The 15,920-nt window shown below is 53.5% G+C and overlaps 2 protein-coding genes across 5 annotated transcripts; one reads left to right on the top strand and one right to left on the bottom strand.

Annotated features, from left to right (window-relative positions):
- The first annotated feature begins 1,421 nt into the window (after nucleotides 1-1,421).
- On the top strand, nucleotides 1,422-11,572 carry FCHSD1 (FCH and double SH3 domains 1). Of its 3 annotated transcripts, none has more exons than XM_066341552.1 (20): nucleotides 1,422-1,558; nucleotides 1,791-1,888; nucleotides 2,475-2,520; nucleotides 2,913-2,980; nucleotides 3,305-3,440; nucleotides 3,526-3,662; nucleotides 3,764-3,827; nucleotides 5,034-5,162; nucleotides 5,618-5,740; nucleotides 5,918-6,013; nucleotides 6,441-6,566; nucleotides 6,963-7,067; nucleotides 7,256-7,417; nucleotides 8,413-8,541; nucleotides 8,620-8,703; nucleotides 8,855-8,972; nucleotides 9,102-9,322; nucleotides 10,056-10,143; nucleotides 11,006-11,061; nucleotides 11,197-11,572. In XM_066341552.1, the coding sequence occupies exons 1-20, from the start codon at nucleotides 1,538-1,540 to the stop codon at nucleotides 11,260-11,262; spliced, it is 2,073 nt and encodes a 690-aa protein (XP_066197649.1). In that variant the 5' UTR covers nucleotides 1,422-1,537; the 3' UTR covers nucleotides 11,263-11,572. The 3 variants fall into 3 exon arrangements, with proteins under 3 accessions (XP_066197649.1, XP_066197648.1, XP_066197650.1); XM_066341551.1 differs by having other exon boundaries at nucleotides 3,299-3,440; XM_066341553.1 differs by lacking the exon at nucleotides 1,422-1,558 and having other exon boundaries at nucleotides 1,814-1,888; nucleotides 2,862-2,980; nucleotides 3,299-3,440.
- A 134-nt stretch (nucleotides 11,573-11,706) lies between these two features.
- Nucleotides 11,707-15,819, bottom strand: RELL2 (RELT like 2). 2 transcript variants are annotated; one of them, XM_066341555.1, is made up of 8 exons: nucleotides 15,047-15,819; nucleotides 14,394-14,633; nucleotides 13,946-14,011; nucleotides 13,791-13,857; nucleotides 13,159-13,344; nucleotides 12,515-12,890; nucleotides 12,360-12,393; nucleotides 11,707-12,115 (listed from the first exon to the last, which is right to left on the bottom strand). In XM_066341555.1, exons 2-7 carry the CDS (start codon nucleotides 14,575-14,577, stop codon nucleotides 12,361-12,363), a joined length of 912 nt encoding a protein of 303 aa, XP_066197652.1. In that variant the 5' UTR covers nucleotides 14,578-14,633; nucleotides 15,047-15,819; the 3' UTR covers nucleotides 11,707-12,115; nucleotide 12,360. The 2 variants fall into 2 exon arrangements, with proteins under 2 accessions (XP_066197652.1, XP_066197653.1); XM_066341556.1 differs by having other exon boundaries at nucleotides 11,707-12,890.
- Nucleotides 15,820-15,920: the final 101 nt, after the last annotated feature.

Genomic DNA, 15,920 nt, shown 5'->3' with positions numbered 1-15,920 from the left:
GATATTAGACCAGGAGACTGATAATGGGGGCTTAAACTAGATTGGTGGTGTTGGAAATTGAGGGAAGTGGATCAATAGGATATATATATATATATATATATATATATATATATATATATATTGTCAGAGACAGAGAGAGTTAGTTAGAGGAACAGATAGGGACAGACAGGAAGAAAGAGAGATGAGAATCATCAATTCTTTGCTGCAGCACCTTCAGTTCATTGATTGCTTTCTCATATGTGCCTTGACCTGGGGGCTACAGCAGAGCGAGTGACCCCTTGCTCAAGCCAGCAACCTTGGGCTTCAAGCCTGCGACCTTTGGGCTCAAGCCAGTGACCACGGGGTCATATCTATGATCCCACGCTCAAGCCAGTGACCTGGTGCTCAAGCCTGATGAGCCTGCACTCAAACCAGAGACCTTGGGGTTTCAAACCTGGGTCCTCCACCTCCCGGTCCGAGGATCTATCCACTGCACCACCACCTGGTCATGCAACAGGAGATACTCTATAGAAACAACCTACAGGACTTGCCAATGAATGGAATGTGGGGGTAGGAGAAAGAGCATACTGACTCTGGCTCTCTGACTTTTCCAATTGGATGAAGAGTGGTACCATTTTTTATGTTACCTGAGGGAGGTGAATGGGGGTCAGATAGAAGGAGCTGTTTTAAAAGTTTAAGGTACCTATCAGATATACAAGTGGAGGTGTCAGTGGGCTGTTGGAAATGTGAATCTGAAGTTTGGGGCCTTTTCCAAGTCGGGGGTGTGGTGATGGGTGTGGCCAAGGATGGGTGAGGGGAGTGAGGAAAGAGTGTACAGACCCTGAGAAAGCTGTGCCGGCCTGAAGGGCAGACCCTAAAGGTGACTGGGGCATTGTGGGCTGCAAAGGCCCCACGCTCATCTCCCAGCTCTCACCTACTCACTGGTGTCTTTGGCTTCTCCTAGCCTGGGACGTGTCTGTCTCTTCTCCCGGGACTGCCTCCTTGCTGGCTCCAGGCGTCTTTCTCATCTCGGCTCACTCTGGCTTTTCCAGTTTAGTGAGAAGTGGGTGAAGGTCTGGGACCAGCCCTGTTTCCCTCGTCAGACGCATCTTCACTCAGGCATCCAGTGACTCAGTTTCCCTGGTCACAGAATGAATTCCTCACCATTCTCCAACCTTTGAGCAGGGGACTGAAGATCTGCATATGCAAATAAATAATTAGAAATAATTATGGGCTGAGTCATCGGCTCCACTAGAAATAAAACCCAGGCGTCTTGACTCAGAAACCTGGGGTTCCCCCTACCTCCCAGCAGACGCGGCGTCCACCGGCGGCGGCCGGAACTCTTTCTGGGATATTGGAAGCTGTAGCAGCAGAGGTTCAGTTCCTCCGCGGCTCCGCCTGGCACCTCACCGCCTTACGCTTAGGCGGACAAGACGTGGGCGGGGCAAGGGCGGAGCCGGGCCAGACTCGGGGCGGGGTTTAGGCATGGGCGGGCCTTAGTTGAAGGCGGGGCTCCCTGGAGTTCCGGAGTCGAGTCGCTGGCCGGGCCGGAGCGGAGATGCAGCCGCCCTCCCGAAAAGTGAGCTTAGCCTGGGAATGGGGACTCCCAGTGGGCTGGGGGAGTTATGAGGACCAAGGGGGCACCGGACTCGTGGTAGGGGACTAGTAATGAGAAGGGGTCAGGGCCCGACCCTGAAGTAACCGAGGAAACAGCTCAGCCCCTCCCCGGCCCCGCCTCCTCACCGCTGCCTGCGCGGAGTGTTTTTCAGGTCCCTGCGCCAGGGGTCTTCATCCTTTTCTTACCTCTTAAGGTTAAGCCGGCTCAGGAGGTGAAGCTTCGCTTCCTGGAGCAGCTGAGCATCCTTCAGACCCGGCAGCAGAGGGAGGTGGATCTGCTGGAGGACATCAGGTAGCCCCTGGCCCCTTCCATGCACCCCCACCTTCGCGGTCTCGCTCCGCCTCTTTCCGACGTACATGGGGCGGGGGCGGAAAGCAGGGGTGAAGAGCTCGTCAAACTACCCATTCACAGCCCTCACCCTAGGCCTGCCTCTCCAGATACAGAATAGGAATTATATTACTTCCCACCCTAACACACACATAAACACACAGGGACCCTTCCTCAACCCCCTTGACCCCACATCACTCACTTCACTACGCCCCCATGATCACTCTTAGGGTAGAATCCCCCTCCCTCTTTTAGACCTGCTTGAAGGCTGGTAGACACTGTTCCTGCCCCTGTCTGCCCTCACCTCCAAGCCCACAGATGGTTCTCCAGGGGTGGAGAGGATCCTACTGAGGCTCTGAGCAATGAAGTGAGGTTGACCTGTGTTGCGGCTGCCTGAGGTGATCTCAAGGACTCTGTAGTCTCATTTGCTCCTGGTGTAGTCACACTGTAGGCCTGGTTCCCCTCTTCCTCTTGTCCTGGCTGAGAAGAGGTTGGGGGTAGAAGAAAAGAACCAAACAGTAATACCACCTCATTCCCCTAATCTCCACAGATCCTACAGCAAGCAGAGGGCAGCCATTGAACGAGAATATGGGCAGGTATGGGACTCCTTTCTCTAGACATACTCTCTTGTTCTGGCCTCCTTTATACCTTCAGCAATGTCCCTCCACACATACCTTTGTTCTGGTCAAGAGCAAATGCCTAGAGTTAGGCAGATTTGCATCAAATCCTTCTGTGCTACTTATTAAGATGTGTAACTTTGGACAAATTACTTAACCTTCCTTGGTCTCGGTTTCTTTTTTTGTAAAATGGGACTAACAATAATTGTACCTTCATGTAGGGTTGTTGTAAGGGTGGAATAAGTTAATGCATGTAAAGCACAAAGCGAGAGGCACATAACACACATCTGGTGAGTGGCATTATTATACTCTGATCCTAGTTGGGGGAAGTCTTTGAAAAGGATCTGGGTCTGTGATGACTTTTCCACCAGGCACTCCAGAAACTGGCTGGGCCATTCCTGAAAAAGGAAGGGCACCGGAGCGGGGAGATGGACAGCAGGTGGGTCCCATAGAGGGAGAGGCCAGGGGACCAAAATGGGATGAGGAGTTCAACACCAGGAACCTATGGGGATGAAGGCTCAGTGAGGGTGGTGGCATGTGAGCTGACACAGCAGCAGGAGAGGAGCTGACCCAGCAAGGACATTGTAGGTGGGGGTAGAGGGCATGAGTGATCCTTGTGGCTGAGCTAATGGGCAGATCGATTGAGGGCTCCCAGATGAGGGGGATGGGAAAACACTCTTGTCTCCTGTGGTGTTTGGGGGGGGTCTTGTGAGGCTTTGGAGTGCTCCCCTCCTTAACACAGACATTCTCTGGGGAGAGGCAGGATGGTGTTTGGTGCCTGGCGCTGCCTGCTGGATGCCACTGTGGCTGGGGGCCAAGCCCGGCTCCAGGCGTCTGACCGATACCGTGACCTGGCAGGGGGCACAGGGCGGAGTGCCAAGGAGCAGGTACTTAGGAAGGTATGGCTCAGTGATGGGGTGAAGGAAGGGCTGGCTCAGGGCTGGAGGTGTTCTGGGTGAGGACTCTGTGTGTCGATGCCCCTAGGGAGCAGAGAACCTCCAGAGGGCACAGGCCGAGGTGCTGCAGTCTGTCCGGGAGCTGAGCCGAAGTCGGAAGCTGTACGGGCAGCGGGAACGTGTGTGGGCCTTGGCACAGGAGAAGGCGGCTGATGTCCAGGCCAGGTGGGGTTATAGGGAGTTAGTGAGCCCGAGAGGCGTTCAGGAAGTAGAACCAAGACACCTTAGCTGGGCCTAACCTTGACTCCTCTCCCTTGCCTGCACAGGTTGAACCGAAGTGACCATGGGCTCTTCCACACTCGAGCCAGTCTCCAGAAACTTAGCACCAAGGTTTGGGGATGTAGGCATGAAGAGGGTCAGGGAAGGGTGGGCAGAGTAGTCTAGTGGTATGAACCCCAGGGGCTTGTCTGAGAGACTGGGATGAATTCAGGCTTCCCTACTTACTCACTAAGTAACCTTGGTTAACTTGATTTCTCTGAGCGTATTTTCTTCATCTATAAAATAAAAATAGTGCCATTCTTTTTCATTCCTTTGATGCGTATTTATTGAGAACTTCTATTAAGCACTGTTGTTGTTTTTTTCTAAAATTAAAAAAAATATTTATTTATTTATTTTTTACAGAGACAGAGAGTGAGTCAGAGAGAGGGACAGAGAGAGATGAGAAGCATCAATCATTAGTTTTTCATTGAGCGTTGCAACACCTTAGTTGTTCATTGATTGCTTTCTCATATGTGCCTTGACCACGGGCCTTCAGCAGACCGAATAAACCCTTGCTGGAGCCAGCGACCTTGGGTTCAAGCTGGTGGGCTTTTCCTCAAAGGATGAGCCCACACTCAAGCTGGCAACCTTGGGTCGCCACTTGGGGTCTTGAACCCGGGTCCTCCGCATCCCAGTCCGACTCTCTATCCACTGCGCCATCGCCTGGTCAGGCTATTAAGCACTGTTTTAAACACTGGGATTCAGTGGAGAATGCTACCAATGGAGTTCCTGCCTGCTGAGGGAAGATAAATAGTAAAAAAAAATTTTTTGTAATTAATAATAATAATAACGGATTAAATGAAAACAAAACGAGGTGCTGTAAAGTATAACAAGAGGGTATAATTTAGAGGGCTAGCCTCTCTGAACTGGTGGCCGGAATGGCAAGAAGGAGCCAGCTGTGCAAAGATCTAGGCGAAGAACATTCCAGGAAGAGGAAATGGTGAGTGCAGAAGCTCTGAGGCTCGAGGAGCCCAGGGAAGGCCAATGGAGCCAGAGCACTGTGAGCTGGGGTACAGACACTATGAAAGTTCAGAGAGGTACAGGGCCAGCTCCTGTTGGACCTGTTAGGCCACGGTAAAGAGCAGCTGGGATTTTATTCAATATTTTAAATGTACGCTGATGCACTAGAGGATTTTGAGTAGGAGTTGTATGTAAAATTTTTAGTGTGGTGTCAGATATTTCAATAATGTTAGAATCCATTCTGGAGTTGGGTTGGCCTTGGAAGGAAGGACTCAAGGGTCCAGGGTTCACTGTTGACACCCCATTTCTCCCTCCTAGCTCTCCACACAATCAGCCCAGTACTCCCAGCAGCTGAAAGCGGCCCGCAATGAGTATCTGCTCAACTTGGTGTCCACCAATGCCCACCTTGATCACTACTACCAGGAAGAACTGCCAGCCCTGCTCAAGGCCAGTTCCAGCCTAGATCCCCCTACCTCTTAGTGGTGAAAGAGGGGAGGGCCTCTCCCTGCTTCTACCACCAGCAGACCGGGTGGTGGTAGGGACCTAACCTGCTTACAGTGGGTAGAAAATGCATACTTGGGTTCTAGTTCTGCTTCTAGCTGGTTGCATGACATTGTGCAGAACACTTAACCCTTCCAAACCCCAGTTTCTTCATCAGGAATAAACCTTTTGTTCTGTCTCCTTTAAGACTAATGGGGCTCAAGGGAGAGAATGGATATGCTTTTTAAACAGTTAAGTACTGTGCATTCATGAGGGCCTATTATTAGAAGCAATAATAATGTCTTATTCCTTTCCTCTTTCCCATACCTCATGCCCATCACCCATTCAAACCTGGACAGAGAGCCTGCTTGTGATAAGAGACCTGGGGGAAGGTTGTATCAATATCTTGGGGTTCTTTCCAGGCCCTGGTCAGTGAGCTATTTGAACATTTGAGGGACCCCCTGACCTTATTGAGCCACACTGAGCTGGAAGCAACAGAGACGGCGCTGGAGCACGCCCGCCGCGGGGTACAGGCCACCTCCCAGGTGAGGCCTGTGCCCTGTAACAGCTCCCCAGAGGTCCTCTTTACCCTTCTCTCCCAATATAGGCCACCCTACTGCATGTCTACCCCTTTTCTTCTCACCTTGTCCTTTTTTCCAAGAGGGAACAGGCTTGGAGGGGGAGCCGGTGTGTGACTGACTTTGACTTCTTCCAACCCCTAGGTAAGCTGGGAGCAGGACCTGACGGTCTTTCTTCAAGACCCCGGGGTATTTTCCCCCATACCATCCCAGAAGTTTCAGCCAGCAGGGAATGATCAGGTGAGACCTCTACTTATTGCAACCAGGCCAGATGTAAAGGAGATTGTAGTTTAGGCACATCCCCATTATCCTTCTGATGATGTTAATTCGGTGACTGTTAAACCATGGAGAGGGGGTTTCAGACTGCAGTTCACATCCCTCCCACCAGGACACAAATTAACACACTTCATTCACCTTTCTGTCTCTTCACTGCACTATCCTCCTCATTATACCTCTGTCCCGCAACCTGGATCCCACTTATGGGACTCTGTGTCTGTATGTTCACATGAATGCACACCTGTGTCCATGGACATGGGTGTGTACCGCCACCTCTTTGTCTCTGTCCTTGGAGGTCAGGACAGAAAGAAGAAAAAGGAGGGAACTGGAGGGAAAGGGAATAAAGAAAGAACAGCATTAGGCCCTCCTCACAACACCCATGTTCATTCAGGTGTGTACCCTGGAGCTGGAGGGGGTTGCTGTAGGTGTGGCTGGGGAGAATGACCTGGAGAAAGAGGTTCAGCGCTGGACGAATCGAGCTGCCCGAGACTACAAGATCCAGAACCACGGGCTTCGGGTGAGGTGGCACGGTGGAGGTTGGACAAGAATATCTGAGAGATGGGGATCTGGGAGTCACTAAGGAGGTCCTGGAGCTGCAGGCAGGGGAGGAGGGAAAGGTATTTGAAGCCAACAGTGCGGCAAGGTAGTGAAGAGCACAGCTTTTGGAGTTAGACCCACCTGGGTTCAAATCCTGCTCTGTTGCTTCCTAGTTATGTAACCTTGAGTAAGGGAATGACTTAATCTGTCTGGAACTCGGTTTCCTCATCATTAAAGCAGGGCTAATAATAGCACCCACCTCATAGGCAAGATCAAATGATATAATGCATGTGAAGCCACTAGAGAAGTGCCCGGTCCATAGTAAGTTGTGTCCCATAGTATCTTGATCCACCCCTGTCCTCTGCTTCCCATCCAGGTGCTGCAGCGGCTAGAGCAGAGGCAGCAGCAGGCCCCGGAGCGGGAGGCTCTGGGCATAGAGCAGCGGCTGCAGGAAGTGAGGCAGAGCATCCTGAGGGCCCAGGTGAGACATAGCCCTGGGGGTTAGGGTCACTGAGATCTCACCTTCTCAGCCAACACCCTCCTCCACTCCTCTGTCTGATGTTGAAGAAGGGGCAGGCAGTAGGTAAAGAGTGGACACATTTGGAGAGGCTCCACTCAGCTCCCCAAAGCAAGCCCAACCATAGGCTTGATCCCTCTTCCCTATGACAGGTGAGTCAGGTGAAGGGGGCTGCCCGGCTGGCCTTGCTGCAGGGGGCTGGCCTAGATGTACAGCGCTGGCTAAAGCCAGCCATGACCCAAGCCCAGGATGAGATGGAACAGGAGCAACGGCTCAGTGAAGCCCGGCTGTCCCAGAGGGACCTCTCTCCCACGGTGAGCTCTTTCCACTCCCTATCCACACACATTTAAGAGGGTAAAACTCCCCAGTGGAGGGCAGGCCCTATACAATGGGAATCACAATAGTACCTAATTCAAAGCATTGTTCTGAGGCTTAAATGAAATCAAGTGTGTGTGTGTGTGTGTGTGTATTTTTTTGTGTGTGTGGCAGAGACAGAGTCAGAGAGAGGGACATATAGGGACAGACAGACAGGAAGGGAGAGAGATGAGAAACATCAATTCTTCGTTGCGGCTCCTTAGTTGTTCATCGATTGATTTCTCATATGTTCCTTGACTGAGGGCTACAGCAGACTGAGTGATCCCTTGCTCGAGCCAGCGACCTTGGGCTCAAGCTGGTGAGCCCTGCTCAAACCAGATGAGCCTGCGCTCAAGCTGGCGACCTCAGGGTCTCTAACCTGGGTCCTCCACATCCCAGTCCAATGCTTTATCCACTGCGCCACCGCCTGGTCAGGCGAAATCACTTAAGTATAAATCTTTACATAGTTTATAGCATATTTAGTCCTCAACAAACTTGTATGAGTATAGGATGGTGGTTATGAACTAAGGTTCTGGGGGAGACTGTAAGTGGTTTGAGGGTTTGAGTACCAGCCAGTCACTTACAGCTGTGTGATCTTGGAAAGTGACTTAACCTGAGTCTCAGTTTTCTTATAAATAAAATGAGGTTAGTAGTTACACAAAATAACACTAGGTTACGATGCAGATTAAATGAGAAGATACGCATAAGATACTTAGTTAGCACTGTGCCTGGCACACAGTAAGCGCCTAGGACTGTAACTCTACAGTCATTACTAGTGTTATGCTGCTCTGTGATCCTGGTGATTTTTTTGTGATTCCTGGTGAATTGATGGGTGGGTGCTACTACTTTGGAGGAGGATCCACTGAGTTCTTTGAGAGTAGCATGGAGGAGTAGGAGATACAATGGGTATCTGAGAGTGACAGTGAAGTCTGTTCTGTTTCCCTCCCTCCCCCAGGCTGAGGATGCTGAGCTCTCTGACTTTGAGGAATGTGAGGAGACTGGAGAGCTCTTTGAGGAGCCTGTCCCCCCAGCCCTGACCACCAGACCCCTCCCTTGCCCTGCACACGTGGTGTTTGGCTATCAGGTCTGAATGGGGGTGGGGACCTCAGATGGACAGGAATTAGGGACAGCCAAGTTCTGATTCCTTCCTTGTGGGGCCCAGGCAGGGCGTGAGGACGAGCTGACTATCACAGAAGGCGAGTGGCTGGAAGTCATAGAGGAGGGAGATATCGACGAATGGGTCAAGGTGGGTCTGGACCCTGGGCTCTGACCTTGGGGGCTGGGAGTAGTGGGAGGGACTTCTCTGGCCCACAAGGACTCATCCAGGCAAAACTAGAAGCCTAAATGGAGGAGGGCCAGGGCATGGATGTTATCTGTTCTCATTGCTGGGTGAACAGGCTCGGAACCAGCACGGTGAGATAGGCTTTGTTCCTGAGCGGTATCTCAACTTTCCGGACCTCTCCTTCCCTGAGAGTGGCCACGGCACTGACAATCCCTCAGGGGCAGAGCCCACAGGTAAGCAAGGACAGTTTTGGGTCAGAGGATGCTGGGTATGGAGAAGAGTTACTGAATGACCCTAAAGTGTCATGGTCCTGGGGCACCACTGCTTCCCTCTCCCCCACCATTTCTCCCGGCTTTCTGCAGCGTTCCTGGCCCGTGCCCTGTACAGCTACACGGGACAGAGCGCAGAGGAGTTGAGCTTCCCTGAGGGGGCCCTCATCCGCCTGCTGCCTCGGGCCCAGGATGGAGTGGATGATGGCTTTTGGAGGGGAGAGTTTGGGGGCCATGTTGGGGTCTTCCCCTCCCTGCTGGTGGAGGAGCTGCTTGGTCCCCCAGGGCCACCTGAATCCTCAGACCTTGAACAGGTGAGGCTTCCTACTCCCTGTGTTCCCAGGCACCTCTGGATTGATCCTTCTACCCCACTATGGTCCATGTTCATCTTAATGCTCCCTAGCCTCTCCAGGTTTACCTCCTATAGTGGCTTGGGCCTCCCCTCTCCTTTGGCTGGGACGAGAAAGCGAAAACCAAGGTAGTCTTTATAAGAGTTTGGTGGTGCCTCTTTAGTGCTGGATAGATATGCACTCAAATTCCTATTGCATTACTTTGGGCAATAGGGAATAATGCCTACTTCAGCAGGCCAACTATCCTGACTAGGGATACTGGAGGTAGAGCCCCTAGCACAGAAGCCCACAGGAGGTGCTTAAAATATGGTACCTATCATTATAATGCAACAGGAAGAACATAGGAGTGGGAGTCAGGAGCCCCTGACTCTCACTAACTGGTTCCATGATTTTGGTCAGATGGATTAACCTGAGTCTTTCCCCTAACATAGGAATTATAAGGTTCTTATGTCATGGGGTGGTGGTGAGGAATGAATGAATTGGTACGTGTAAGTGCTGAGAGGATTCCTGGGACATAAGAAGTGTCAGTACATACTGGCTGTTGAAATGTGGATCAGCTACAAGCCCCACCCAGATACAAGCATTTGGCCACTCTTCCTATTGGGGAGTGGTGGGACAGGAACTGAAGATGGGATGAGAGGATAAGCTGGTGAAACCTTCCGACATGCCAGAAATAACAGTGCCCCCTCATCCTCAGATGCTGCCATCTCCTTCTCCTCCCAGCTTCTCCCCTCCTGCACCCACCTCTGCCTTGGATGGGCCGCCTGCACCTGTCCTGCCTGGGGGTGAGTAGAAGGAACTGGGGGCCCTGGAAGGGAAAAAGGCAGGAAAAGAGCAATCTTGGGACTCCTGGGTTACACGTGGCATCTCTGCCACATGAAACCCTTGGAAACCTCCTTGGGAACCTCTGCCATCAGGCTCTCTGAAGCATGCTAGTGAGAAGAGCTTGGGCTGTGGGACCAGGCCCACTGTTCAGACGCCACTTCCTAGTGTGTGATTTGGGCTGGAATGTTTAACCTGTTTGGGTCTTTACAGAGTGGAGTTGAGTTAAAAAGATGTCTGAAGATGCCCAGCATTGTTCCTGGCACATAGCAAGCATGCAAGGAGTAGCTGTGTTCTCATTATTTTAAAAATTAGCCAGTGTTCCACAGTGTTTCCCCAATACACATCCTCTGCTGTGTTTTTGAGTCCTGCAAACACCTTCATTTGTGTCATCGTTTTCCTTCTTGGCATGGTCACCTTTCTAAAGCCTTTTGGTACTTACATTTTCTTCACAGAGCCTCCCTCCATGACCCTGGAGACCCCTGAGAGCATTTTCTACACCCCATTTTCTAGCACCTTAGTTCACTTGGAACGATTTAGCATTCAGTCATTGTACTTGTTATGATTCATTACTGAGTTCTTGATGGCCCCTGGGAGTGGGGTGCTGTGGATCCCACCACTCCTTTCTGATACCTCGAGCAAGGCTGATGATACAGCAGGTGCCCCAGAAATGTTGAGGATAGATAATTTGATGGATTTTATGGCCCAGGTTGGTGACTACTTGTTAATTCAACAAGTATTTACCTGTGCCACTGTCTGAAGTGCTGGAGATATAGCAGTGAACAAAACAAAGTTTGAAGACTGACTTGTGGTTCTTGTTTCCAGACCAAGAACTGGACTGCCCTGGATCCCTGGACATGATGGCGCCTCGACTCAGGCCGGTAAGGGCCTCTCCCTTGGAGGAGGTTGTGTAGAGAGGGGTCATTCCAACTTGTCCTGTTTTGTCTATACAGCTGGGGGAATGAACAGAGGTCCCCAAGAGAGGCCTCTGGAGCCCTGACTGTGTCTCCCTATAGGTGCGTCCACCGCCTCCCCCGCCAGCTAAAGCCCCGGATCCTGGTCACCCAGATCCCCTTACCTGAAGCCAGGGGGATCACTGGCCCCAACCCCCAGGGATGCTGCTGCCGCCCCTGTCTCCATGCTGTCAGAGACCACCCTTCAATGATCTGGAGTGACACAGCCAAAAGCTGGACTCTCCCCCATTTCTACTCTAACCTCTAGGGGTAGAAACTTCTCTCCTCACTTCTGGGGCTGGAACTCCTTCTCCCTCCATTGTCCTCTTGTCATCTCTAGGGCTGGAACTGCCCCTTTCTTTTCTGCCACTATTTCAGCTCTAGGGTGGTGAAATACCCTGAAATTTCTGGGGCTGGACCCCATCCCCCAAAGTCTTGAGTGGCTCTGACCTATCTGTATCACCACCCGGCTCTGTGAGCCAGCCCGCTCCAGATGCCAGGGCCGCTTGGGTTGGAGGCTGGGACAGGGCAGACCTGTCAGAAGGAGCTTGGAGCCAGTATGTGAAACAAGTGTAATGGTCTGAGCGGATTTATTGACAGTGAATAAAGGGCACAAAGCCCAAGCCAGGGCCTGGGCCTCTTGTGCCAAGAGGGCAGGGGGTTAAAGGTGCTATTGCTTTAGGGGCCCACCAAGGGCAGGGGCCTGTTCCCAGCTGCCACGCTCTTAACATATGGAGCAAGGTGATGGGGAAGGTGGGTCAGGCAGCCTGCTGGCAGGCAGGGGACAGGATAAGCTCAGGGCCAGGGGTGGGGTTGGAGGGCTTCTCCCGAGGTCCCCCAGGCCGAGACCGTGCAACTCCAGTTGGAAGTAGGGCTGGTCCCTCAGCTGGGGGACAGTACTGTCCAGTAGAGAGGAGTGGCTTCATGGCCACCCACTCCCTGGTCCTGCCAGCTGGTAGTTCTTCAGCAATGAAGAAGGAGGCTTGGAGGAGAGGAAAGGTAACAATGTTGCCTCTTATTCAAGCTGTATTCTAGCTTTTCCCTGGAAGCTGTAGGGCCTTCCCTATCCCAGGGAGCACAGGCCTGGTCCCAGCCACCAAACCAAAGAATTTTTAGCAAAGGCTAAGCCTGAAGTTTACCCTGGGTGTATCAACCAGTGGCCTTCAGTAATGTAAGTAGGGGGTGGGAGGATGAGATGATCTGACTTGGAATCCAGACAAACTCACCTTACACACCCCTTGTTCCCCGTGCTGGAGACACCTGAGTGAGAGGAAGGGTCAACAATGGGAGAGCAGGATGTGGGTCATATCAATGCACCCCTATCCCAAGAGTAGGGGACAATAAGAGCTCAGCCCATCACAGCCTGGCCATGTTTTCATACCTGGTGATCTGAGGTGTCCAGTTTGCTTGGCTGTCCATTTGCCTCTTGACTGGCTAGCCCTGGGCTTGGGCTCCTCCTTCCAGCCCCTAGTGTCGACTCTGCAGAGGTTCCAGGGTTCCCCCCAACTGTACAAGGGACTGGGCTGCTATCCCTGAGTCCTCCATTCTGCACTGAGGGGCGGGCGAGGGCCTGTGACTCTGGCCTCTCAGGAGGCAGGCTCTCAATGGCTGGAATCTCTGCCCTGGGCTGTCCTCCCCCAATCCCCTGACCACCCCCTGGGTCCTGCCCCCCACCAGACCCCCAGCTCCTGTCCGTGGGGGAGCCGTCACGATGCTCATGCAGCCCATAGCGCTTCTCAATGTGTGTCACCCGGAACCTGGGAAGGGAGGGAACACTGGGGCTTAGGATCACAACTCTGGCTGCTTGGCCCCTCCCTCCAACCACGGACATCCTAGGTTTGATGGCTACTTCCCTCCAATCTAAGGCAAGGGAGATCCCCTCAGATTGTGGGGCACATTGTGTAGCCTAACTCCTGCAGGAGGTCATGGTCCAGGAGAAAAGAGCTGGAGCCCACCTCTGGAGTCAGGGGATTGATCATTGGGTCCCCTACTCAACCTCCTTGCCTTGGGACACCTTTTCCCCACCTGCCTACAGAGAACACAGTGGTCTCCCCCGGCCGGGTGCGGCTCTTTCCTTCCTTGGAGCGTCCCTGATGGACAAGTGGGGGCCTCTTGTTGCGGCTGCAGTGAATGCAAGGGGCTGCAGAGCCCAGGTGCACTGTGTGATGATGGGAGGGGGCTCCATCCTGCAGGCTGGAAGTGGCATCCACACTGGATAGTAAGGAAGAAGACAGCGGGGTGACATTTCTGTTTCTCTTCCTGTTCTGTTTGTTCTGTTCTTTCAGCGTGCTCCTTAAGCCTCCAGACGCCCACTTTCCCCAGGTCCCAACATTCTTTCCTTATCTTTATCTAATAAACTCAATTAAGATGGTAGTGATCATGTGTTCTCCTTCCCAGGGCTGTTTTCTAAAAAGAAGGTGATGCTTAACCCAAAGGAGAGGCCCAAGGGGTGAACGTTAGGCTTGATATCCAGATGGGAGGTGTGGTTTGAAGAATTTGAGATTTCTACAAAACTGTTCTTCCTATAGGTCAGCCAGCCTTGCCCTCCCCCCCACCCCTAAGCATGCATGGAGACTTGGAGAGGATTGTGCTGGTGCTGGAAGAGAGGGTACTCTCCAAGGCAAGCTAAGTCATGCTGGCCCTTGCTTCCAGCTCACCTGGACAGCTGCACTGTCCCTTCTCCTTCACTGTCCCCCAGCATCTCCTTTAAGGCCTCAGCATTGGCTGAGGGGAGAAGGAAAAGAGGGAGTCAGTGGAGGTGGAGGTCAGGGCAAGAGAAAGTCAGGAGGTGGGGTGGGGAACCTACACCCACCTTCATTTTGGATGATGCAGCGAACAATCCTCTCTACTGTGTCCTCATTCATGTCATCGTCCTCAGCTGAAGGATGAAAGAGGTTGGCAAGGAATTGGGAAATGAGTCAGCTTTGGGAGACATTACTAGGCAGCTTCTGTGGCTTATTGCTCAAAACATACCTCTTTGTCTGTTATCATGCTGGGCATTAGCATTTCAGGGGCCAGGGCAGAAAAGATGGGAAAGAATGAAAGCCCAGGATTATCATCAGTGGGCCCTACCCACCCATGCTGCCTTCTCTAGCCTTGCTTTCAGGATAGTGTCACTGCACTTAAGAAAGTATCACTAGGCCTCCTGAAGACTTGGTTGGGATTTGGCCTGGGTCTGTTGGCCAAGAAGGCAGGCAGAGGTTTGGGGAGAGGGCTAAGATAGAAAGGCGACTGAGCCAGGTTCTAGGCTCCTCACTCACGGGGCTGGAGCTGGGTGTCATCAGGCTCTGAGCCCCTGGATGTGCGGCAGCGGTAGCCCTTCTTCTTGAGCACGTGGCAGATCATGAAGCCTACCAGGCCCATGAGGAAGAAGACCAGCACAAGCAGGAAGAGCATATATAACCCATGTTGGGGTGGCTCCAGGTCAGGCTGTGGTTCCGACATGAGGCCCTGGGGGGCGAGCGCGGGCCAGGATGCCTCCTGGGGTTAGGAAGCTGCAGCTAGGAATAGGGGGAGGGATGGAAAGGCTGTCCTCAGGATCGGAAACAGGCAAGCATTGGAGGTCTGGCCCCACCCACCAGGGAGCTGTCCGGTCCAGGGGTGCTGGTCGGGGCTAGGGGTGCCAGACCGCGGCTGCACAAGCCTTCTTCCACTATCCTGGTCCCACTTTCCCGACGCCCACAGCGTTCCCCTTTTCAGTTTATCCTGCGCTTCTGTCCCTCCCAAGGACACTGCAGAGCGAGATGGGACGGAATTCTCAGGTGGCCTGCTCAAGAATCGCGCCTGAGTCAGCGTCCGCACCTCCTCCGCGCCCGCCTGAGCCAGGCCAGTGCAGCCCCCTCACCTGTCTGTACTCCAGCACCCTCCCCCAATTTCGGTCTCTCCCATCTTGACCACCTAGCCCACCCGGTACCGGTGGTTTGGGTCTGGCTCCGGCTCCGGTTCCTGCTCGGGTTCCGGCTCCAGGGGCGTCTTAGTCCGGCTCAGGGCCCCCGACGCCCTCCCGGCTCTCATCCCTTGCTTCCTTCCCCTCCCCCCTTCGCCACCTCACCGGCTCCGGGCTGCGACTGCAGATACCGGTGCCGCGGCAGGCAGGGGGGAGGGAAGGGTAGGGAGGAATGCAGGCTGGTTGGGAGCGGCGGCAGGCTCCGGACAACTCCAGCGCCGGAAATGAGAAGGGATGGGGGGCGCCGCCGCAGCCAACTTGGGTTCCCAAATGCCTCCGCCTGTCATCGGTCTGGGACCAGGGGGCGGAGCGCAGGTGTGCGGGGCGGAGAGCGAGAGCCTTTCGCGCTTGTGAGTGCAAGTGTGGTGCGCGCGTGACTACGCTTGGCCCCCCCCGGGGGAGTGTGCAGCGCTGAGTCTGGGTCCGGGTGGAATGGATAAGCAGCCAGGCGAGAGTACTTTCCTCTATCCGGCACACCAGGCGCGGCTCCTGCCCTCAGATGCCCCGGCCGGGTGGATAGTCAGGAATCTTTCCAATGGGTCGGGGGAAGCTGGCTTTCTGCACCCGAGTGGGGCGGGGTGGCCGGTTCTCGGAGCCTTCTAGAGAGGTGACTACGGCCTGCATCCCGTTTGGGGCAAGTGGCTGGAAGGGATGGCTTGGCTTCTCGAGGATTTGACCCCCGCCTGGAAGGAAATGGCCCTGGCATCCTAGGTCTGATGCCACCTGTCCTCTGCCCAAGCCCAGACTCTCACGCCCCAGGGTCTGAAAGAGAGGAGCGGAGCGGAACTCCGCAGGGGGCGTGGTCTAGGCGGGGCCCAGGGAGGCGGGGCTTGGCCTCCCG

Source organism: Saccopteryx leptura, chromosome 6, assembly GCF_036850995.1.
Source record: "Saccopteryx leptura isolate mSacLep1 chromosome 6, mSacLep1_pri_phased_curated, whole genome shotgun sequence".
In the NCBI taxonomy this organism is placed as follows: Eukaryota; Metazoa; Chordata; class Mammalia; order Chiroptera; family Emballonuridae; genus Saccopteryx; species Saccopteryx leptura.
Note: the sequence above shows the minus strand (reverse complement) of the source record. Positions and strands in the feature narration are given on the sequence as shown.